The sequence below is a fragment of the Bombina bombina genome, chromosome 2 (genome assembly GCF_027579735.1).
Source record: "Bombina bombina isolate aBomBom1 chromosome 2, aBomBom1.pri, whole genome shotgun sequence".
Lineage (NCBI taxonomy): Eukaryota > Metazoa > Chordata > Amphibia > Anura > Bombinatoridae > Bombina > Bombina bombina.
Window position 1 is genome coordinate 530,187,395 of NC_069500.1, and position 26,089 is coordinate 530,213,483.

General features: G+C 36.7%; 1 protein-coding gene across 3 annotated transcripts in view; it reads right to left on the minus strand.

Moving 5' to 3' along the window:
- Nucleotides 1-481: 481 nt before the first annotated feature.
- Nucleotides 482-26,089, minus strand: part of PSME2 (proteasome activator subunit 2) — a 49,315-nt gene continuing 23,707 nt past the window's right edge. For all 3 annotated transcript variants that reach the window (XM_053702359.1, XM_053702360.1, XM_053702358.1), the window contains exons 4-12: nucleotides 24,559-24,621; nucleotides 24,065-24,151; nucleotides 23,664-23,703; nucleotides 23,485-23,582; nucleotides 23,278-23,346; nucleotides 22,955-23,022; nucleotides 21,939-21,993; nucleotides 1,069-1,155; nucleotides 482-985 (exon numbers count right to left, since the gene is read on the minus strand). In XM_053702359.1, the coding sequence (XP_053558334.1) occupies nucleotides 905-985; nucleotides 1,069-1,155; nucleotides 21,939-21,993; nucleotides 22,955-23,022; nucleotides 23,278-23,346; nucleotides 23,485-23,582; nucleotides 23,664-23,703; nucleotides 24,065-24,151; nucleotides 24,559-24,621 (648 nt within the window). In that variant the 3' untranslated portion in view covers nucleotides 482-904. The remainder of the gene's footprint in view (nucleotides 986-1,068; nucleotides 1,156-21,938; nucleotides 21,994-22,954; nucleotides 23,023-23,277; nucleotides 23,347-23,484; nucleotides 23,583-23,663; nucleotides 23,704-24,064; nucleotides 24,152-24,558; nucleotides 24,622-26,089) is intronic.

Here is a 26,089-nt window from a genome sequence, read left to right on the forward strand (position 1 = left end):
TTACAGGCATATATACACATATAAACACATAAGTATATGTACATACATATAGACATATATATATAAGTGCATTGTCTCTATATAGAAAGATAAGTTTAATAGTGATTTTTTTTGATAATTGTGTGGTTGCTAGGGGTTGAGACCTAGATATGTGTTTTTCTTTGAGTGCTTAGGGGATGCTCTTTTTCTCTTTTTTTTTGTATCAAGCACCGTCTGATTGGGCTTAGCCCTCTCAGATAACATAGTATTATTCAACAAAACCATATTTATATTGTTAAGTTATTGACAAGATATGCAAACACAGTAGGGTTTGGAAGACATACGTAATAACATGTTTATTTTCCATTGTTCTCTCTAAATATTGGGCTTAAAACAACTTGTGGGTTTTCCAGTTCTGACAACTAGAATTGCACACATTCTCTGACAAAAACTCAATCATTTATTAATTGATGAATGGAAATCATTAGAGATATAGCCCAGATTAGATCCAAAATATTATTTATTGTGTTTTTAATGAATGTTGTGTCACATTTTACTGATTATTCAGAATTTGACATAAAATGAAAAAGCAACAAAAATGAGAGATAACCGATTTTGTAAAGTAAAGGCATTGACATGAGGAAACTCAGAGGAAAATGTTCTGACTCACTGATCATTTGTGTCACATGATGTGTCCCTACTGTTGTGTATCAAAATATTTTAGTGATAAGAATGTTTAGTGTACCACAGTGTCATAGACAAATACACCATGAAACACAGAATTTCAGCGGCACAGTGTTAGTCCATCCTCCGACAACTTTTATTATTTTTCTTTCATCCAGTGTAGTTTTTTTATTTTTTATTTGTCGTTTTTTTTTTTTTTTTGGGGGGGGGGGCAGTTCTCTAGAATCTAGAAGTTGCAGGATCAATACATTGGATTCTTCTCCTCTCCTTTCGGGTTTACAATTTTCTCAAAATTCTTGAGAATTATGTCAAAGAGTTCAACCTAAAAAGGAAAACACATTACTTTCTGGTAGAGATTTTAACTAACAGTCTGCCGGTAATAGTGATTGCCCTAGTTACACTCACATAAAAACCTCTCACTTCCAAAAGAATTAATCTCAGTTCAACAAATGCAGCCTCATCTTTTTCGTGGACCAGTGCTCTGTAGTCCATCTGTAAAGCAGAGTGTATATGTCAGGTTAAAAGTGGGGGGGATAAGAGGAAGTTTAATAATAAACAGAGCAGAGAAAGTTGAAAAAAAAGTAGGAAACAAGTGAATGAAAAACAAAAATTATGCTTACCTGATAAATTTCTTTCTTTCCGGACATGGAGAGTCCACAACGTCATTCCAATTACTAGTCCTCCTGGCCAGCAGGAGGAGGCAAAGAACTTCCCTTACCCATAATCCCCAATCATTCAGCCGAAGGAAAATGGAAAAAGAAGAAATACAAGGGTGAAATGGTGCCTGAGGTTTACTAAAAAAAATAAATGCCGAATTATAATTAAAAATAGGGCGGTGTCGTGGACTCTCCATGTCCGGAAATCAATAAATTTATCAGGTAAGCATAAATTTTGTTTTCTTTCCTATGACATGGAGAGTTCACGATGTAATTCCAATTAATATTAGGAACCAATACCCAAGCTAGAGGACACTGAATGAACAGGGAGGGGAAAAAAGGCAGGACGACATAAACAGAAGGCACCACTGCTTGAAGAACCTTTCTCCCAAAAGAAGCCTCGGCCAAAGCAAAAGTATCAAAATTGTAGAATTTGGAAAAAGTATGCAAAGAGGACTATGTTGCTGCCTTGCAAATCTTTTCCATAGAAGCTTCATTTTTGAAAGCTCAAGAAGAAGAGACAGCCCTAGTGGAATGATCCGTAAGGAGTTAGGAGGCTGCTGTCCAGCAGTTTCATAAGCCAAACGAATAAAACTTCTCAAAAAGAAAGACAGAGTAGTAGAAGTGGCCTTCTGACCCTTTTTCAGAGAAAACAACAAACAGAAGATTGCCGAAAATCTTTAGTAGCTTGTAAGTAAAATTTTAGAGCCTGCACAACATCCAAGTTATGCAAAAGACGTTCCTTTTGAGAAGAAGGATTAGGACAAAAAGAAGGAACAACAATTTCCTGATTAATGTTTCGATCTGACACCACCTTAGGGAGAAACCCCAATTTAGTACGGAGGACCACCTATCAGGTTCCTTGGTTATTTGAATCACAACTGCAGAGTCTAAATAAATTATATTTGTTTCACAACTGAAGTACAGGCTATTATATCAGCATAGACTGTTTTACTCAGGGTGATTTTTATAAGGAAGGGCAGTAAGTCTTTATATGGTTATATATTATTGTTATACCATATAAATATTTAGAGACTGAAAGTAAGTATTAGTATTAATAACAACTTTTGACATTGGTTGTGCTCAAACCCAAATGAGAGAGATAGTGTTCATTGTAATAAGCACTGAAGCGTGAGAGATGTGAGACACACAGACTGCAGCTGCCGACAGGGGCGTGACCTGCTGCGAGACACAGCACACTGAATAATGCTTGCAGCGTGGATATCTGAACACAGACCAGTGAGTGTAATAGGTGCTGTGAGACACGCTGAGTTATAAGGAGCTGTATGGCACGCTGAGATGAATGAAGCTGTGTGACGTCACGTAAAGTCTGTTACTGTCCGGTATGAGAATGAATCAAAGAAAGTTTATAAAATTAAATGAAACATACGTTGCAAAACATAGTAATATCTGAGAGACAAAGTCAATTTAGATAAGTTCAAGAGAAAACATGCTATTTGAAATTAGCCGTTACTTTAGGCATCTAAGGTAAATTAGATTTGATACAAATACCGTAGCGGTAGTAGGTAGAATCCTCCTGTTGGAAATTAAGTAGCAATTCCTGTAGAGATGTGGAGTTGAAATAAATTAATACTTCTTGGAATAGCAAACTTCAGGATGAATGAGACTAGTTGTTATTAGTCCCTTTATGAGACCAAACTGCAGCTGGTATTTGTAATCCCAAATGTTAAAGTAGTTGAAGTAAATCTTCTTTTGATAAGAATATAGCTTATAAGAAACAGAGCACTGGTTTCAGCAAACAATACTCAACAACTAAGCACTTGTTTGGGGCGGGGTGATGCCTTAAGTACAGGTGAGGAAGGTGAGTTGAGGCAAAAAGTAAAAGCAGGACTGGAATCCTTACACCACCTTATCAGCATGAAAAATAAGGTACGGGGAATCACACTGCAGAGCAGAAAGCTCAGACACTATGGCCTAGATTTAGAGTTCGGCGGTAGCCGTCAAAACCAGCGTTAGAGGCTCCTAACGCTGGTTTTGGGCGCCCGCTGGTATTTGGAGTCAGTCAGGAAAGGGTCTAACGCTCACTTTTCAGCCGCGACTTTTCCATACCGCAGATCCCCCTACGCCATTTGCGTAGCCTATCTTTTCAATGGGATCTTTCTAACGCTGGTATTTAGAGTCGTTTCTGCAGTGAGCGTTAGAGCTCTAACGACAAGATTCCAGCCGCCTGAAAATAGCAGGAGTTAAGAGCTTTCTGGCTAACGCCGGTTTCTAAAGCTCTTAACTACTGTACCCTAAAGTACACTAACACCCATAAACTACCTATGTACCCCTAAACCGAGGTCCCCCCACATCGCCGCCACTCGATTAAAATTTTTAACCCCTAATCTGCCGACCGCCACCTACGTTATACTTATGTACCCCTAATCTGCTGCCCCTAACACCGCCGACCCCTGTATTATATCTATTAACCCCTAACTTGCCCCCCACAACGTCGCCGCAAGCTACTTAAAATAATTAACCCCTAATCTTCCGACCGCAAATCGCCGCCACCTACGTTATCCCTATGTACCCCTAATCTGCTACCCCTAACATCGCCGACCCCTATGTTATATTTATTAACCCCTAATCTGCCCCCCACAACGTCGCCGACACCTACCTACACTTATTAACCCCTAATCTGCCGAGCGGACCTGAGCGCTACTATAATAAAGTTATTAACCCCTAATCCGCCTCACTAACCCTATCATAAATAGTATTAACCCCTAATCTGCCCTCCCTAACATCGCCGACACCTAACTTCAATTATTAACCCCTAATCTTCCGACCGGAGCTCACCGCTATTCTAATAAATGTATTAACCCCTAAAGCTAAGTCTAACCCTAACACTAACACCCCCCTAAGTTAAATATAATTTTTATCTAACGAAATAAATTAACTCTTATTAAATAAATAATTCCTATTTAAAGCTAAATACTTACCTGTAAAATACATCCTAATATAGCTACAATATAAATTATAATTATATTATAGCTATTTTAGGATTAATATTTATTTTACAGGCAACTTTGTAATTATTTTAACCAGGTACAATAGCTATTAAATAGTTAAGAACTATTTAATAGTTACCTAGTTAAAATAATTACAAATTTACCTGTAAAATAAATCCTAACCTAAGATATAATTAAACCTAACACTACCCTATCAATAAAATAATTAAATAAACTACCTACAATTACCTACAATTAACCTAACACTACACTATCAATAAATTAATTAAACACAATTGCTACAAATAAATAAAATTAAATAAACTATCTAAAGTACAAAAAATAAAAAAGAACTAAGTTACAGAAAATAATAAAATATTTACAAACATAAGAAAAATATTACAACAATTTTAAACTAATTACACCTACTCTAAGCCCCCTAATAAAATAACAAAGCCCCCCAAAATAAAAAATTCCCTACCCTATTCTAAAATACAAATATTACAAGCTCTTTTACCTTACCAGCCCTGAACAGGGCCCTTTGCGGGGCATGCCCCAAGAATTTCAGCTCTTTTGCCTGTAAAAAAAAACATACTATACCCCCCCCCAACATTACAACCCACCACCCACATACCCCTAATCTAACCCAAACCCCCCTTAAATAAACCTAACACTACCCCCCTGATGATCTTCCTACCTTGTCTTCACCATGCCAGGTTCACCGATCCGTCCTGGCTCCAAGATCTTCATCCACCCCAAGCGGGGGCTAGACATCCACTGAAGAAGTCCAGAAGAGGGTCCAAAGTCTTCCTCCTATCCGGCAAGAAGAGGACATCCGGACCGGCAAACATCTTCTCCAAGCGGCATCTTCTATCTTCTTCCATCCGATGACGACCGGCTCCATCTTGAAGACGTCCAGCGCGGATCCATCCTCTTCTTCCGACGACTAGACGACGAATGACGGTTCCTTTAAGGGACGTCATCCAAGATGGCGTCCCTCGAATTCCGATTGGCTGATAGGATTCTATCAGCCAATCGGAATTAAGGTAGGAATTTTCTGATTGGCTGATGGAATCAGCCAATCAGAATATAGTTCAATCCGATTGGCTGATCCAATCAGCCAATCAGATTGAGCTCGCATTCTATTGGCTGATCGGAACAGCCAATAGAATGCGAGCTCAATCTGATTGGCTGATTGGATCAGCCAATCGGATTGAACTTGATTCTGATTGGCTGATTCCATCAGCCAATCAGAAAATTCCTACCTTAATTCCGATTGGCTGATAGAATCCTATCAGCCAATCGGAATTCGAGGGACGCCATCTTGGATGACGTCCCTTAAAGGAACCGTCATTCGTCGTCTAGTCGTCGGAAGAAGAGGATGGATCCGCGCTGGACGTCTTCAAGATGGAGCCGGTCGTCATCGGATGGAAGAAGATAGAAGATGCCGCTTGGAGAAGATGTTTGCCGGTCCGGATGTCCTCTTCTTGCCGGATAGGAGGAAGACTTTGGACCCTCTTCTGGACTTCTTCAGTGGATGTCTAGCCCCCGCTTGGGGTGGATGAAGATCTTGGAGCCAGGACGGATCGGTGAACCTGGCATGGTGAAGACAAGGTAGGAAGATCATCAGGGGGGTAGTGTTAGGTTTATTTAAGGGGGGTTTGGGTTAGATTAGGGGTATGTGGGTGGTGGGTTGTAATGTTGGGGGGGGGTATAGTATGTTTTTTTTTACAGGCAAAAGAGCTGAAATTCTTGGGGCATGCCCCGCAAAGGGCCCTGTTCAGGGCTGGTAAGGTAAAAGAGCTTGTAATATTTGTATTTTAGAATAGGGTAGGGAATTTTTTATTTTGGGGGGCTTTGTTATTTTATTAGGGGGCTTAGAGTAGGTGTAATTAGTTTAAAATTGTTGTAATATTTTTCTTATGTTTGTAAATATTTTATTATTTTCTGTAACTTAGTTCTTTTTTATTTTTTGTACTTTAGATAGTTTATTTAATTTTATTTATTTGTAGCAATTGTGTTTAATTAATTTATTGATAGTGTAGTGTTAGGTTAATTGTAGGTAATTGTAGGTAGTTTATTTAATTATTTTATTGATAGGGTAGTGTTAGGTTTAATTATATCTTAGGTTAGGATTTATTTTACAGGTAAATTTGTAATTATTTTAACTAGGTAACTATTAAATAGTTCTTAACTATTTAATAGCTATTGTACCTGGTTAAAATAATTACAAAGTTGCCTGTAAAATAAATATTAATCCTAAAATAGCTATAATATAATTATAATTTATATTGTAGCTATATTAGGATGTATTTTACAGGTAAGTATTTAGCTTTAAATAGGAATTATTTATTTAATAAGAGTTAATTTATTTCGTTAGATAAAAATTATATTTAACTTAGGGGGGTGTTAGTGTTAGGGTTAGACTTAGCTTTAGGGGTTAATACATTTATTAGAATAGCGGTGAGCTCCGGTCGGAAGATTAGGGGTTAATAATTGAAGTTAGGTGTCGGCGATGTTAGGGAGGGCAGATTAGGGGTTAATACTATTTATGATAGGGTTAGTGAGGCGGATTAGGGGTTAATAACTTTATTATAGTAGCGCTCAGGTCCGCTCGGCAGATTAGGGGTTAATAAGTGTAGGTAGGTGTCGGCGACGTTGTGGGGGGCAGATTAGGGGTTAATAAATATAACATAGGGGTCGGCGATGTTAGGGGTAGCAGATTAGGGGTACATAGGGATAACGTAGGTGGCGGCGGTTTACGGAGCGGCAGATTAGGGGTTAAAAGTGTAATGCAGGGGTCAGCGATAGCGGGGGGCGGCAGATTAGGGGTTAATAAGTGTAAGGTTAGGGGTGTTTAGACTCGGGGTACATGTTAGGGTGTTAGGTGCAGACGTAGGAAGTGTTTCCCCATAGGAAACAATGGGGCTGCGTTAGGAGCTGAACGCTGCTTTTTTGCAGGTGTTAGGTTTTTTTTCAGCTCAAACAGTCCCATTGTTTCCTATGGGAGAATCGTGCACGAGCACGTTTTTGATGCCGGCCGCGTCCGTAAGCAACTCTGGTATCGAGAGTTGCATTTGCGGTAAAAATGCTCTACGCTCCTTTTTTGGAGCCTAACGCAGCATTTGTTTGAACTCTCGATACCAGAGTTAAATTTATGGTGCGGCCAGAAAAAAACCCGCGGAGCGTTAACAGCCCTTTTACCGCCGAACTCTAAATCTAGGCCTATGTGAGCAGAAGAAATAGCAACAAGAAACAAAACATTCCAGGATAACGGTTTTATAAAACTTTAAGAACTAAATTAAGGCTCCACAGGGAGAGCAACAGGCTTAAACACAGGCCTAATTCTAACCAGGGCCTGTACGAAGGTTTTAACATCTGGATGTTTGTGCAAAAGGATAGATAAAGCAGAAATCTGACCCTTTAGGGTACTGACCGATAAACCCTTCTCCAGGCCATCCTGAAGAAAACACAAAATCTGGGGAATCCTCACCCGGCACCAGGAAAACCCTTTTAGAATCGCACCAATAAAGATATTTATGCCATATCTTATGGTAAATCTTATGAGTAACAGGTTTCCGAGCCTGAATCATAGTTTCAATGACTGCTTCAGAAAAACCACGTCTAGAAAGAATTAGGCGTTTAATCTCCAAGCAGTCAGCTTCAGAGAATCTAGGTTTGGACGAAGGAAAGAACCCTGCAGTAGAAGGTCCTTCCTCTGAGGTAACCTCCAAGGAGATAGAGACAACATCCTTACTAGATCCGTGAACCAGATCCTGCGAGGCCATGCAGGAGCTATTAGAATCACTGATGCTTTCACCTGCTTGATACGAGCAATGACTCATGGAAGGAGAGCAAACGGAGGAAACAGATATGTCAGAGAAAACCTCCAAGAAACCGCTAGAGCATCTATCAGAATGGCCTGAGGATCTCTTGAACTTGAGCCGTATTTTGGAACCTTGGCGTTTTGGTGGGACGCCATCAGATCCAACTGGAAACCCCTACTGGAGAGTTATCTGAGAGAACACTTCCGGATGGAGTGCCCACTCCACGCGATGAAAAGACTGTCTGCTCAGAAAATCAGCCTCCCAGTTGTCCACTCCTGGAATGTGGATGGCAGATAGGAGACAATCGTGGGCTTCCGCCCACTGCAGAATGCAAGTCACCTCCTTCATGGCTAAGGAGCTTCGAGTCCCTCCCTGGTGGTTGATGTAAGCCATCTGAATCTGATAAACCGGACCAAAGACAGTTGAGGCCACGCTGATAAAGGCATTGAATATAGCTCTCAACTCCAAGATGTTTATGGGAAGAGAGGACTCTTCTCGAGACCACAGGCCCTGAGCCTTGAAAGGATCCCAAACAGCTCCCCAGCCTGACAGGCTGGCGCCTGTAGTCACAATTTCCCAGGAAGGTCTCAGGAAGCAAGTGCCCTGAGACAGATGTTCCTGTGACACCCACCAGGAGAGAGTGTCTTGTTAGAGGGTCTAGAATTATCCTCTGGGATAAATCCGAATGGTCTCCATTCCATTGACGGAGCATACAAAGTTGCAAAGGACCTAGATGGAACCAAACAAAAGGAACGAAGTCCATGGATGCCACCATCAGACCAATCACTTCCATGCATTGAGCAACAGATGGACGGAAGGCAGACTGGAGAAAAAGACAGGAAGCAAGAATTTTGTTTTTCTGACCTCCGTCAGGAAAATCTTCATGGACACCCTTCCACCCGTGGGAACGTAGAAAAGACAACAGCATCTCTGTATGAGATTGGGCTAGTTTAAAAGACGACGCCTGTACTAAGATGTAGTCTAGGTAAGGTCACTGCCAATAGCGCCCCCAGAACCTTTGTGAATATTCTGGGAGCCGTGGCCAGGCCAAATGGAAGTGCAACAAATTGGAAATGCTTGTCCAGAAAGGCAAACCTCAGATACTGATGGTGTTCCCTGTGAATGGGAACATGAAGGTATAGGTATACGTCCTTTAGGTCTATGGTCGTCATAAACTGACCTTCCGGTACCAAAGGAAGAATGGAACAAATAGTTTCCATCTTGAAGGACAGAACCCTGAGGAATTTGTTGAGGCACTTGAGGTCTAGAATAAACCGAAAAGTCCCCTCCTTTTTGGGAACCTCAAATAGATTTGAATAGAATCCTAGACCCTGTTCTCTTAGGGGGACTGGAACAATAACCCACAGGAAGTATAGGTCCTTTACACAGCTTAAGGCCTCCTTCTTTATGTGGTTTGAGGATAGTCTTGACAGAAGAAATCTGCCACTTGGAGGGCAAGACTTGTATCCCATTCTGTAGCCCTGGGATACTATGTCCACCACCCAAGGATCTGGGACATCGCGTATCCGGGCTTGATGATAAAGAGAAAGCCTGATCCACACTGGAATCAGGGCAGAACATTCATGCTTATTTAGAGTCATCAAAATGCTTGTTCTGTTTCCCCTTGTTCCAGGGCTGGATGGATTTCCAAGTGGATCTGGATTAGTCTGGTTTGGAAGAGGAGGATGAAGACTTTTGTCCCTTAAAGTTACAAAAGGAACAATAATTAGAAGTCTGGCAACCTCTAGATCCATTCTTCTTGTCCTGACGTAGAAAAGATCCCTTTCCACCCGTGATCTCTGAAATTATCTCTGCCAGATCAGGTCCGAACAGTGTCTTTCCCTTATAAGGTAAAGCCAAAAGCTTGGTCTTAGAAAAGACGTCGGCCGACCAAGATTTTAACCACAGAGCTCTGTGTGCTAGTACAGTGAAGCTAGACATCTTAGCTCCCAGTTTAATTATCTGCATGTTGTCATCACAGATAAAGGTATTGGCCAATTTGAGAGTCTTGATCCTATCTTGGATCTCCTCTAACATAGTTTCCTCAGTAATAAGGTCCAACAAAGTATCACACCAATAGGATGCAGCACCCGCAACCGTGGCATTACTTGCTGCAGGTTGCCACTGTAATCCTTCATGGATGTACATCTTTTTTAAGTAAGCTTCTAGCTTCTTATCCATTGGATCCTTAATAGAGCAACTATTCTCTATAGGAATAGTAGTTCTCTTGGCAGGAGTAGAAATAGCTCCTTCAACTTTAGGAACCGTGCGCCATGAGTCACGAATAGAGTCAGCAACAGGAAACATCTTCTTAAAAACAGGGGTAGGAGAAAAGACCTCTTCCCTGGGACAGGAAAAACCTCCTCAGAATCTGGAGAATCATAATCTCTATCCAATTTAAAAGACTTCATGGGGTTGACAGTAACCGAAGGCTCAGAGTCATCTAAAGTAGCTAGAACCTCCTTCAGAAGTAACCAGAGATGTTCATGCTTAAATCTAAAATTAACCTCTTCAGATTCTGAAGATTTGTCTGCTAGAGTGTCAAAGTCTGAGATCTCACCTTCAGAAGCTACTGAAGTATTCTCCTTGTCAGACATCTGAAAAAGATTGGCTAATGCAGTCCTAGAGTCAGAAGTCTTAGTATCAGGCACGTTTACATTTTCTCTTACGCTTACCCAATGAAGGGAAAGCTGACAAAGCCGCAGTTACTGCAGAAAAAAAATCTGTGCTGCAAGATCCCCAGGTAAATAAACACCTCCAGGTGGATGAGAGGACACAGAAGGTACAGTATAAGAAACCATTCTAGCTTGGGACGTTTGAGGAGAAAGCGGAGGCATGTCACGCACAGCATTATCCGGAGAGACGACAGGCTCAGAAGGGAGCAATTTGTCTTTAAATTTTAAAGTCTTTGCTAAGCAGGAGGAACAAAACTATATAATAGAGAAAGAGAGAGCGCTGAAAAAATCACCTCAAAGTACACAGGTTGATATAAAAAAATCCCCAGATTAAATTGATAGGTGAAAGTCTATGTGTGTGATCTTCCTGCGCTAAAGACCAGTATCATTGGTTCTAGAGCTAAAACTATTGAGGTGGGTAGGAATATAAAGAAACACTATAGAGAATAAATTTTTATATATAAAAATTTTTTCTTTTATTTGATTTCTTATACAGTAAAAAGGTAAAAAATTATAAAAAAGCTCCTTGGCTCTTGAAATAAATTGTTTAAAAGCAATTACTAAAATTTTTTTTCTTTTTTCAGCGAAAAATGGCAAAGGCAAAAAAAGTCAAGCAGTAGGTATAGTTAGTATACACAGTGAATTAGGAAGCATGAGAGGTTAGTAAACAATGAAATGGGGTTAGAAAGATCAAGATATGTTGGACCAATAAAAGATAGATAAAAGGATATTAGAACATAGAAAAATTTAAAACAAGGCAGAGTGCTATATTAGCAGGTTACCAACTTATTGCATATAAAAAGCAGTTTGCTGCATATATTAGTTAGCGTATTGCACACCAAAAAAGCGTGTTGCACATAAACAGCGTATTGCACATACAAAACAAGCTTTAGTATATGAAAACAAGCCTATATGAGTCAAAGCAGGGTTATATTAAAACGTTGTATGAAAATGTTCTTTTCTGTGCACAGGTAAAGATTGTGGCAGGTAAATGTTATTGCCGTCTCTTTATATTAGGGGTACCTTATATGATCAAGATATAGCTTGTTCAGTGTTCCAATCCTAGCTTATCGATAGGAATATTCCCGGATTTTCGGTGTAGCGGTAAAACCAGGTTACCTTTAGATTGTTGGTTCCAGAGTAAGCGTCTGATGGTTTACAGATAGGATGTCTTGTCCTGTTTCTTTCACTTAATGGTAAATCCAGGTTACCCTTAAGTTTTCCAACCGGCATACAGGCCTGGTGAGTTATAGATGCAACTCCTTGTCTAGCGTCTAAAAGCAGGGTAATTCCCGTCCGGTCTTTTCCTCACTAGTTTGCTGGAGGTGATAGTCTGACGTCACAGACTACGGTGGCTCAAAGTTGCCAAAAAAAGAAGTAACGCGTTTCGGTCGTGGACCTTTCTCAAACTTCTGATTTGGTTAGTGTCCATGGTGCACTTTTTATAGCAGAGCATGTGTCCTAAAAAGTGTATAAGCTCCTTATATTTTGCATATTGTATGACTTATGCATAAATAGCAAAATGGCAAATTTAAGCCATAGTTGATTTGCATATATTAAACAACAAAATATATATGGTGTATCGCACAACATTATAAATAAAAAAAGTTTATAAAAGAAAAAGCTGAGTGTTAGAATATGTGTATATTTATTTAAGTAGATTTATATGCTGTACTCTGTAATTGGAAATGTCTAGGGCTGGAAGCAGGAAAACATTAAAAAAGGAGTTCTCTTTTTGCCTGAGAGGTTGCGCTGTTTTTAGAGCAATATTGCTCGTAAGCCAGAGACAGTTTTTGCTCTGCACTTATTTATAAAAAATAAGAATAAAGATGAACATAAAAGATATATACAAAGTAATGATAAGAATTAACAAAAATCATCAAAAATTCACAATAGAAATGCATATTGTAAAAGAAATGGATGGAAACATAGTATATCTATTAGAATACGTAATAGTTATATTATATATACAGGATGATTTTGTATAATTATTTGTAGAGAGAGTAATGCTATATATATATTTTCTGGGGGTATTTTAGAGAGTAAGTTATGTGAGCCTATATATATGTATAATAATAAAATATAATATATTTTATCTTCAATTGACAATTAGTGTAGAACATTTTAAATCCCTAGACGTCCATCAGAGGACTTTAAGTTCAACATATGTCTTATTGGCTATCAATAAATTATTCCTGCATAAAACTACCTAGATTAAACTCTAAATTCATGCCCTTGGGGGTTAGGGTGTCTAAGTCAAAAATCCACTTGGCCTCTGATCTCAAAAGGGCATGGGTCGGATTCCCTCCTCTCCAATTTTTTCTTAGTTTGTCTATAATGGTGTAGCTAAAGTGCTTCAGATCGCCATTATTACATTTTTTAAAATGTCTGGGTACTGGGAGTTCTCTATTCCTATCATTGTTCATGTGTTCAATTGATGAAATGTGTTCCCTAATACGATCCCGAGCTGTTCTATCCGACTCGCCCACATATTGGGCCCCACAGCTGCATTCTAATAGATATATAATATGTTTGTCCGTGCACCTATAGGTTCCTTTTATGTAAAATTCCTTCCTTGTTGTTGTGGATCTAAAGGACTTTCTTTTTGTGGCATATTTGCAGGCCTTGCAGGTACAGCATGGAAAAAAGCCTTGCACATCCTTTCCCCATAAGTCTTTCTGGTTTTTCATATTCAATTTCTTTTTAAGGTCTGTTGGCACTAACATATTCTTTAGGTTTCTAGACTTTCTATATATTATTTTTGGATATTCGGGTAGAGATGAACCTAAAACTACGTCTTTTTTTAGGATTGGCCAGTGCTTTTTCATGATTTTTTCTATGATCCCTTTGTTGCAATTGTACTGTGTTATAAAGGGGAGAAACATTCCACCATAAGAATCTCCAATCTGCGGCTGTTCTTGTTTATGTTTATTGAGCAATTGTTCTCTTGGTTTATTCTTACAAATTAACATATCTGCTTCTATTTTTTCTTTTTTGTATCCCCTCTCTTCAAACCTTTTTGTTAAAATGCTTGACTGTTTTAGATAGTCTTCATCGTTATTACAGTTTTTTCAAATCAGAGTGAACTGGCTTTTGGGAATGTTATCCTTCCATTTTTCTAAATGACAGCTGGTCGCATGTATATAATTATTCGTATCAACGGGTTTAAAATAGGTCTTGGTTAAAATTTTATTGTCCACTATTCTGATATCTAAGTCTAGAAATTGGATGTTTGAGTGGCTGCTGGTGTAAGTAAATTTTAAATTATTTATATTGTTATTCATGCGAGATATAAACCAGTCTAGATCTTCTATGTTCCCTTTCCACACTATCAGAATATCATCTATATACCTTTTATAAAGAACCAGGTTTGCTCCCAGATCTATAGAGTCCAGAAAAATATGTTCCCAAAGACCCATGAATAAATTGGCATAACTGGGAGCAAACCTGGTTCCCATTGCTGTACCACATTGCTGGACGAAATATTTGTCTTCAAAAACAAAGAAGTTATGGTTAAGGATAAATTTAATACTTTCTGTAATAAATTCTTTTTGCTCTTTAGGTAGAGAGTGATCTTTGTTTAGATAGAATTCAACTGCTTCCAAACCTTTATGATGTTCTATACATGTGTAAAGTGCCGATACATCGCACGTGGCCAAGATATAATCGCTTTCCCATTCTAAATTTTGTAGTGTAGTCAGGACTTCTGTGGAGTCTTTTAAATATGAGGGGAGGCTTACTACATATTTTTGTAGGTATTGGTCTACATACTGAGATAAATTGGCCGTTAGTGAGCCTATCCCCGATATTATTGGGCGGCCTGGAGGAGAAGTGAAACATTTATGTATTTTGGGTAGGCAGTAAAACAGTGGGATTTTTGGAAACTTTATAGACAGGAAGGCATATTCCTTATCATTCAGAATGCCTGATTCGTTAGCCCTTAAGAGAAGTACCTCTAATTCCTTTTTATAGATAGGGGTGGGATCTCTTTTTAAAATTTTGTATGTCTTAGTGTCATTCAATAGAGTGTATGCCATATCCATATATTTTTCTTTATCTAAAATAACAATACCCCCACCTTTGTCTGCCGGTTTGACTATGATATCTTTGTTCTTTTCTAGTCTTTTTATAGCTTCATATTGATTCTTATCTATATTTGAGCGTGTTTTATTTAATTTATTTTCGTCTAAACTTTTAATATCATCTAGGACCATTTTTTCAAAGGTTTCTATTGCTCCCCCTTTTATGTGTTTTGGGTAAAAAGTGGATTTTTGTTTTAGGTTAGTGTGTACAAATCTATCTTCTTCCAAATCTTGGTTCGAGGTAATTTCTCTTTCCAAAGAGGTTTTCAGAAACCATTTTTTTACTGTTAGGTTTTTTATGTATTTATGCACATCGATATAAGTATTAAATTTATTCAACCTTTGTGTGGGGGCAAAGGACAATCCTTTATTCAAAATCTTAATCTCATTTTCATCAAGTGGGTTTTTGCTAAGGTTATATATTCCTTTACTCTCTATCTTTGTCTTATGTTTTTTATTTGTCTGTTTTCCTCTCCCTCTCTTTCCTCGTTTTCTGATGCTCTTCTTTTCCTTTGTGCTCTTGCTGATTGAGATATATTTGTTTGTGTAGGTGTTTGTGGATCTTTGTGATGGTTCATGTGACCTTTGTCTAAAAAAGGCACTTTGTTTGATCCTACCTTTGAAGAATTTGATGTGTTTGATACTTCTATAAGTTTGCTTGTGGTTGCCTGTGATTCAATTGCGTCTGTGTCTAAGATAGAATATCTATTTGATGTAATGATAGCAGGTTTTTCATTAATACTTTGTAACTTGTTGGAATGATTAGGGTTATAATGATATTCCGTCCTATTATTTTCTTCCCTTCTAGAATGTGGTTTATAATGATTCTGATAGCTAGTGTTATTTTCAGATTCGAAGTGTCGTCTGTGCTGATATTGGTTTCTATGCTGAAATTGGTCTCTGTACTGAAATTGGTTTCTATGTTGAAATTGATTTCTGTGGTCAAATTGATTTCGATTGGAATGTTGATTCAAATATGTGTTATCATTATGGTATTGATTTCTTCCCTGGTAATTTGAGTCCACATTTTGTTGAAAGTCTGTGTGTATTACTCTATTATACTGTGGTCTATATGGATGATAATAAGTGTTTTTCTGAGAATATCTATTATGGTTATAGTTGTGATTATAACTTTGTTTATAGGGCGGTCTAAAGTTGTGCTTATTTGTAGTTCTGGGAGTAGGTTGGTTCTCATAGTTAGCATTTTCTATTTGTACTGAACTGTTCTCCTTTTCAGTAACATTGTCTGTGTTGTTTCTCATTTCAGCTCTCCAACTATGTGTGATATATTTGTCAGGATTATTTCCCATTTTATGTGCAGCATAATCGTCTCTATCTCTTTTGAGTTTTCTAATTTTAACCTGAACAATGTCTTCCTTTGTATTTTTTAGTTTCTCCTTCATAGATTTCTCTTTCTCTTTGAACTCCATACTTTCCTTAAAGTCTTTTAATTTAATTTCAAGATTGGCAATTTTTTCTTCTATTTGGTTAATGATTGAATTTCTATGTTCTAAAATTAGTTTGATTAGTTTCATAGAAGCCTCTTCTAATATGTTCCACCATTTTTCTTTTAAAGAATCATCCTCTAATTTAAATGCACATTCTTTTTTTATTCGTAAACCTCTTGGGACAATATTCTCTTTTATATAAGACTCAAAAAAGGCGCATTCAATTTTGTGTTTCATTTCGATCAAGAGTAGTTATTCTAATTCTGTTAGTAATTTGGTCAGAGTTTCTGTGTCTATCTGAATATCAGGATTTTTGTTTTGTATAACATTGGCCATATTTATATATTGACTATTTCTAAGGTCAAATATGCTTTCTTCCTCATTGTTTCTGCTGCTACTCTCCATGTCTGGGGATAATAGACTGAATTATATAATAGAGAAAGAGAGAGCGCTGAAAAAAATCACCTCAAAGTACACAGGTTGATATAAAAAATCCCCAGATTAAATTGATAGGTGAAAGTCTATGTGTGTGATCTTCCTGCGCTAAAGACCAGTATCATTGGTTCTAGAGCTAAAACTATTGAGGTGGGTAGGAATATAAAGAAACACTATAGAGAATACATTTTTATATATAAATTTTTTTTCTTTTATTTGATTTCTTATACAGTAAAAAGGTAAAAAATGATAAAAAAAAAGCTCCTTGGCTCTTGAAATAAATTGTTTAAAAGCAATTACTAAAATTTTTTTTCTTTTTTCAGCGAAAAATGGCAAAGGCAAAAAAAGTCAAGCAGTAGGTATAGTTAGTATACACAGTGAATTAGGAAGCATGAGAGGTTAGTAAACAATGAAATGGGGTTAGAAAGATCAAGATATGTTGGACCAATAAAAGATAGATAAAAGGATATTAGAACATAGAAAAATTTAAAACAAGGCAGAGTGCTATATTAGCAGGTTACCAACTTATTGCATATAAAAAGCAGTTTGCTGCATATATTAGTTAGCGTATTGCACACCAAAAAAGCGTGTTGCACATAAACAGCGTATTGCACATACAAAACAAGCTTTAGTATATGAAAACAAGCCTATATGAGTCAAAGCAGGGTTATATTAAAACGTTGTATGAAAATGTTCTTTTCTGTGCACAGGTAAAGATTGTGGCAGGTAAATGCTATTGCCGTCTCTTTATATTAGGGGTACCTTATATGATCAAGATATAGCTTGTTCAGTGTTTCAATCCTAGCTTATCGATAGGAATATTCCCGGATTTTCGGTGTAGCGGTAAAACCAGGTTACCTTTAGATTGTTGGTTCCAGAGTAAGCGTCTGATGGTTTACAGATAGGATGTCTTGTCCTGTTTCTTTCACTTAATGGTAAATCCAGGTTACCCTTAGGTTTTCCAACCGGCATACAGGCCTGGTGAATTATAGATGCAACGCCTTGTCTAGCGTCTAAAAGCAGGGTAATTCCCGTCCGGTCTTTTCCTCACTAGTTTGCTGGAGGTGATAGTCTGACGTCACAGACTACGGTGGCTCAATGTTGCCAAAAAAAGAAGTAACGCGTTTCGGTCGTGGATCTTTCTCAAACTTCTGATTTGGTTAGTGTCCATGGTGCTCTTTTTATAGCAGAGCATGTGTCCTAAAAAGTGTATAAGCTCCTTATATTTTGCATATTGTATGACTTATGCATAAATAGCAAAATGGCAAATTTAAGCCATAGTTGATTTGCATATATTAAACAACAAAATATATATGGTGTAACGCACAACATTATAAATAAAAAAAGTTTATAAAAGAAAAAGCTGAGTGTTAGAATATGTGTATATTTATTTAAGTAGATTTATATGCTGTACTCTGTAAGTGGAAATGTCTAGGGCTGGAAGCAGGAAAACATTAAAAAAGGAGTTCTCTTTTTGCCTGAGAGGTTGCGCTGTTTTTAGAGCAATATTGCTCGTAAGCTAGAGACAGTTTTTGCTCTGCACTTATTTATAAAAAATAAGAATAAAGATGAACATAAAAGATATATACAAAGTAATGATAAGAATCAAAAAAGAATCAAAAAAATCATCAAAAATTCACAATAGAAATGCATATTGTAAAAGAAATGGATGGAAACATAGTATATCTATTAAAATACGTAATAGTTATATTATATATACAGGATGATTTTGTATAATTATTTGTATAATTATTTGTAGAGAGAGTAATGCTATATATATATTTTCTGGGGGTATTTTAGAGAGTAAGTTATGTGAGTAAGTTATGTGAGCCTATATATATGTATAATAATAAAATATAATATATTTTATCTCCAATTGACAATTAGTGTAGAACATTTTAAATCCCTAGACGTCCATCAGAGGACTTTAAGTTCAACATATGTCTTATTGGCTATCAATAAATTATTCCTGCAACTATTACGTATTCTAATAGATATACTATGTTTCCATCCATTTCTTTTACAATATGCATTTCTATTGTGAATTTTTGATGATTTTTTTTATTCTTATCATTACTTTGTATATATCTTTTATGTTCATCTTTATTCTTATTTTTTATAAATAAGTGCAGAGCAAAAACTGTCTCTGGCTTACGAGCAACATTGCTCTAAAAACAGCGCAACCTCTCAGGCAAAAAGAGAACTCCTTTTTTAATGTTTTCCTGCTTCCAGCCCTAGACATTTCCACTTACAGAGTACAGCATATAAATCTACTTAAATAAATATACACATATTCTAACACTCAGCTTTTTCTTTTATAAACTTTTTTATTTATAATGTTGTGCGTTACACCATATATATTTTGTTGTTTAATATATGCAAATCAACTATGGCTTAAATTTGCCATTTTGCTATTTATGCATAAGTCATACAATATGCAAAATATAAGGAGCTTATACACTTTTTAGGACACATGCTCTGCTATAAAAAGAGCACCATGGACACTAACCAAATCAGAAGTTTGAGAAAGGTCCACGACCGAAACGCTTTACTTCTTTTTTTGGCAACATTGAGCCACCGTAGTCTGTGACGTCAGACTATCACCTCCAGCAAACTAGTGAGGAAAAGACCGGACGGGAATTACCCTGCTTTTAGACGCTAGACAAGGCGTTGCATCTATAACTCACCAGGCCTGTATGCCGGTTGGAAAACTTAAGGGTAACCTGGATTTACCATTAAGTGAAAGAAACAGGACAAGACATCCTATCTGTAAACCATCAGACGCTTACTCTGGAACCAACAATCTAAAGGTAACCTGGTTTTACCTCTACACCGAAAATCCGGGAATATTCCTATCGATAAGCTAGGATTGGAACACTGAACAAGCTATATATCTTGATCATATAAGGTACCCCTAATATAAAGAGACGGCAATAACATTTACCTGCCACAATCTTTACCTGTGCACAGAAAAGAACATTTTCATACAACGTTTTAATATAACCCTGCTTTGACTCATATAGGCTTGTTTTCATATACTAAAGCTTGTTTTGTATGTGCAATACGCTGTTTATGTGCAACACGCTTTTTTGGTGTGCAATACGCTAACTAATATATGCAGCAAACTGCTTTTTATATGCAATAAATTGGTAACCTGCTAATATAGCACTCTGCCTTGTTTTAAATTTTTCTATGTTCTAATATCCTTTTATCTATCTTTTATTGGTCCAACATATCTTGATCTTTCTAACCCCATTTCATTGTTTACTAACCTCTCATGCTTCCTAATTCACTGTGTATACTAACTATACCTACTGCTTGACTTTTTTTGCCTTATTTCAAGAGCCAAGGAGCTTTTTTTTTTTATCATTTTTTACCTTTTTACTGTATAAGAAATCAAATAAAAGAAATTTTTTTTATATATAAAAATTTATTCTCTATAGTGTTTCTTAATATTCCTACCCACCTCAATAGTTTCAGCTCTAGAACCAATGATACTGGTCTTTAGCGCAGGAAGATCACACACATAGGAGGAACAAAACTGCATTGGTAAGACAATCTAAACATAGTAGACATTTATCCACAGACATGGACTGTTCTAATTCTGGGTCCATGATAACAGAATAAACTCCAAGCAAATAAAAAATATAAGGTTATTAAAAATAAAAACTGTTTATACTTTAGGCTGTATAACAGAGTAAAACATAAAGTAAAGTCAGAAACACTCTCTAAAAGTTTCCCTAGTAATATTGCCTAACCTCCTACCAGACAGCTTGAATCTCCACTAGTAGTTGGGAGCGAAACTCTCAAGAAGCAGAAGAATCAACATCTTCAAGATCTGCGGAAGTACGAAGCGTCACGTGAGCGGGTCTGAAATAACTGTGCCATCAAACAAAGTGCGCAAACAATAAGAAAACCACTATGAGGAACGGCTGTAAGAAAGTCGATATCTCAAAAGTTCTCTGAACTCCTTGGTTATCATGTAAACCATTAGTAAATGTCTACCAACTGTTGTCTCTTTAAAAAAAAAAAACAACAACAAAAAACTACAGTCAAAGTTGATAGCCTGCATTAAATAAAATCCCTTTCCTCTGAACCCCTAGCCCAGTCTCTCTTCTCATACTGTGTCCCACATAAACACTGCTGTTTTAGCATTCATTATTTCACGTAAAAAGTGCAAACACATCTGTCCACAATATGAATCCTTAAGTTGAAATGATTACTATGTCTCCAAAGTATCCACATAAGGATTAACCTCTTAAGTGTGCTGCCCTCCAGTACCTAGAAGGCAAAGGCACTTACCTTAGATCCTGCAGGACAGGTGCTGCTCCTTAGGTGTGGCAGGTACTTTACTCCCTGTCATGGACCTGTAGGAAAATAAAGAACAGAGTAACCAACTCTGGCTTATTTCAAAGGGGAAGCAAAGTGGTAAAATAAATGCAAGAACTACCTCACCGCCTTTTAACTGCTTAAAAGTCACCACTACTCTTACTGAAGAGATTGACGTGGACACAGCTAAAACTCCAAAGTACCCATAAAAGGATTACAATCTTCAGACACCAACTTCACACAACCTCCATTGACAGAGGCAAAGAGAATGACTGGGGATTATGGGTAAGGGAAGTTACACTTAACAGCATTGTTGGGGTGCTCTTTGCCTCCTCCTGCTGGCCAGGAGTTGAATATCCCACTAGTAATTGGAATGATGTCGTGGACTCTCCATGTCATAGGAAAGAAATTGTGAGAGGAAGTTAAACATTTAAAGGGATAGGAAAGTAAAAATTAAACTTACATGATTCAGATAGAGCATGCAATTTTAAGACACTTTTAAATTCACTTTTATTTTCAAATTTGCTTCATTCTCTTGGTATCCCTTGTTGAAAAGGAATATGCACATATCCTACACTAGTGGGAGCTAGCTGCTGATTGGTGCTTGCACACATTTGTCTCTTGTGATTGACTAACTAGATGTGTTCAGCTAGCTGCCAGTAGTGCAATTATGTTCCTTCAGCAAAGGATAATAAGAGAATGAAGCAAATTTGAAAATAGTAAATTGGAAAGTTTTTTGATATTGTATGTTCTATCATGAAATAAAATGTTGAGGCTTCCTGTAGTAAACATTAGATTTTAGGACTTACTTAGGGGGAGACAGAAGGAATATAGGTTGTAGCCCTAACTGATGTCTGCCTCTTAATTCTTACCACATGTGTCTCTTTTGAAGCTTTTGCAACAGCATCTCCTCTTTCTGTAAAGTACCTAAATGGAGAGAAAAATTGTGACAGAGCCATAACTAGAAGGGAAATACCAGCAGTGGGATAATGTGAGTTGCTTTAAGGCACAAGTAAATGGAAGAGACCAGAATAATTATGAACGGAGCTCAACAAGGGCTAGGCTCCTGGCCAGAATGGTCTGGTTGCAAATACAACAGACCCCACAAAAGGTGAGGCAGCTGTTGCCTATAAATGATAGTGATAAGGGGTTTCAGTTTGCAAGATGAGAAGAAAAGGGAGGTAATAGGGTTGAATAAAAGAAAGTGATATTAGGAAGTGAATCAGAACTTTTTTTCTCCTTCTACCCTAGATAAAATAATTTAGATACTGCAACAAGGTCACATGATGGAAGAGTGACTTGAGCACAGCTAGAGGCAGGGGTAGTGGCCAAATGAACATCCTGATGTAAGGCAACCAATGCCCAGCTGAAACGATGCAACCACAGCACAAAGCTGGCACGTAGCCTGCTAATCAATGCTGGAGGAGTGTATTACTTTTTAATGACGTTTTCATTTTGACTGATGAAAACTGTGGTGATAGAAGCTGAATGAATTGGGCATGTGGTGAAATGTTAGCTTGTCATCAGGGTTTATGATTGGTGTATGATATAATGCAGAGGATTACTTAGAATTCTACTATAAAGGCAATGAATTGGGTCTTGTTAATAAAACCATAAACATTTTATTTCAAACATATGCATGTGTAAAGACAGGGACAAAGAGGGAAGATGGGTTATAAAAATGTTTTGGAGTTTGGGATTTATTTTTTACAGATAACGATGACAACCTGCAGCTTAAGACCTTATTTAGAAACTTTATGTTCATGCACTGATGATTTTGATAGATTAGAAAACTTTAGCGATCATGAACATATACCTTAGAACCAGAGCAAGTAAAAGGCATTGAGTGAAAATTGGACCACAATGGAGGGGAAGGTATCATTCTTACTTAATAATGTTGGTCTGTGATGTCTCCACTTTGGTCTTTATAGCATTCACACGTTCCAACACTTTCTCCTGAAAAACAGCGCATGAGAAATAGTTGTCAAAATGTAGTAAACTGCATCTTTTTTTGTTTCTGTGTAATTCTATGCAAGTGATTCACTATAGGGAGATGATGAGCTTTAGTGAATCAGCTACATAGAATAATGTACAGATTAGTGAAACTGCAGATTGAACTGGGCTTTTAGTCCATTTTGCTCAGCAAGAGAAGTTAGGATAAGAAAAAAAAATAAAACAAAAAAATTACCCAATTTAGGAGTGTTCACTAACCTGCACAGAAACACCAAAGTCATTACCATCCTCAATCTTTGGAATCAGGTAATGCAGCCAGGCGATAATCTAAAGGATGCAAATTATGACATCATCACAACCCTGTACCCTCCCTATATATCATCATGAGAAAGAAGAACTGATTTTTGTATTGTGTGCTAAAAGTATGATGGAGTAGACAGTCGGCAAGCACATTTATAATCTCACCAGTGCACATCCCTCCCTCAACGATCGAATCTCAGGCTGAACAATTCCAAAGATTTTGTGCAGTTTTTCATTCTCTTTCAGGAAACCACAGCGAGGAGCTGGAGGACACCAGAAACAGAGCGTTACCTCAACAAGCGAAAGTAAATTCTCTGTATGAAGAATTTATCAGTGAAAATTACCTTTTTTTTCTTCTTTGTCCATTTCCATTGGTGATGAATCCTAAGAAGAAACATTAGATCATTTCACAAAAGAACAATCTTTCTCCCTCAACCTTCTTGCATCATCTCTTTTCAATTTCCAGTCCCATGTTGCATCTTTCACCAAAATCATTCCTTCACCTTAATTCTTAATGTTTTGCATCTGCCTCACTGCTTGGTGTCACCCTCACCCCCTGCCAGACTTTCCTCTGTTTCTCTACACACACTATTCCAGGCTATCAACATCTTTACAAAGCTTTCCTTTTACATTTTATAGGGGTTTTGTGCCATACAATCTACTCCATAATGGTCATGTCCCTTTCATCTCCCCCTACATAACTTTGGTTCCTTCCTCTTCTGCCCAGACCCCAGAAGTTTCTCACCCCACTGTCAGGAGTAGGAGCTTCTGGAATTGGGATGTTCAGCTCGGCATGAAGTGTTGTAAGATCCTGGACATTGAAGAGTTCGCCCTGCATAAAATAATAATCCGACTGTGACTGTTATAGTAAGAATCTCAAAGCTAATGTTTGCTGCTAAGTGTTTGAAATACAGTTTGTATAACTGTCTATGGAATGATGATGTAGATGTCTACATCATTAAAGGTACATTAAACTTTTTTTTTTGGATATATGTAACATATATATCAGCAATTGAGCATTATAACAAAACATGTTTGCATTTAAAACGTTAGTTAGTGGGCAAAATAAATAAAGTACATTACATATAGCTAATTGAACATTTTATCAGGAATTTAATGCTGTATTTAATGTCTATTTAAAAGTATCCGGTTGTGTAGCTTAGTAACTGTGTACATTTGAGCATATTCTGTATAAAAAACACACAGCATCATGATAAGCTCTGATGCATCCTAAATTACCTTCAATATGGAATCCAGGTACTTTATTTTGTTTGGGAGACACTCATTCAGGAATCTCTGTGCCTAAAAGAGAAATACTCATCAGATAACACATATGAGCACTTCTATGTAGAACAGGAGTTATGAATATTTTACATTCCAATGTCCTTCACATACAGAACAATGTAATTTTAATTGTAAATACATATTTCTATATATGCCTGTATATACCTATACCAGTATATCTATTCCTACAGATATATAGGTATAGATATATATTTTACATTATCATTATCACATATATAGAAATATATTTAATAATATAAATTACATTTTTTTCTATTTGAACAACATAGAGATGTAAAATATGTGTAACGCGATTTGGGTTTCTCGATTTAGGTCTAACGCGGGTTAGCGCATATGAAGACTTGACAACCTCAATGCGTGTTTATGAAATATTACATATAAAATATTAAAAAATATTAATAAAAATTCTTCAAAATGATTATACACACATTAAAAAATGCTAAATAATCCATAGAATATATGTACAATTTGTATTAATATATTTTTTAATATTTTATATGTAATATTTCAATAACATGTATTAAGGTTAGCAACTCTTCATGTGCACTAACCCGACACCATGTTAGACCTAAATTGCGATGTCGAATTAGCGCACATGAATAATCACTAATCGCACATTGCGTTATTGAAATATTAAATATAAAAGTATAAAATATTTAGCATTTTTTACAGTATCTATAATAATTTTTAATATTTTATTTCTTTATATTTCAATAACGCGATGTAAGATAACTAAGTCTTCATGTGTGCTAACCTGACATCACATTAGACCTAAAGCAGGAACTCTGTTGCACGTTACGCATATTCACATAAATAAAATATAGTATTTTTATTATTAAATATATATTTCTATATATATATATCATAATGTTAATGTAAAATATATATCTATACCTATTTATCTATAGGAATAGATTTACAGATATAGGTATATACAAATAGATATAGAAATAAAAATGACCTTATCCTGTAAGTGAACATTGGAATGTTAAATATGTACAGTAAATATACAGTAAAACACAAATACTTAAATACATCTGTACACACATCTATACATACATTTATGCATACATACACATATTTAAATATGTATATGTATGTATATATACACACACAATATAGCCCTTAGCAGTCAGACACCTTGTCATATACCATATAGCTTTTAACTTTTTTTTAAATATTTTAATGAATAATTTTTATCAGATAGTGTTTATATGAGTGTAACTGTAATTTTAAATGTATTTATGTTGTGTTTTGTGCAACTTTTTATAACGCACTACCCTTTAAATGAACTCTTGCAATCACGTATATTTTCAACTTACACTATTTCCGTAGTGTACAAAATAATGAAAAAATACAATATCGCTCGCACGCAAAAGTTACTATGCCACTTGTATAATCTAGCCCTCTGTGTGTGGGAATAAATGTAAAAAGTAAAATATATTAAATGGTGAGTTCTTGCTTT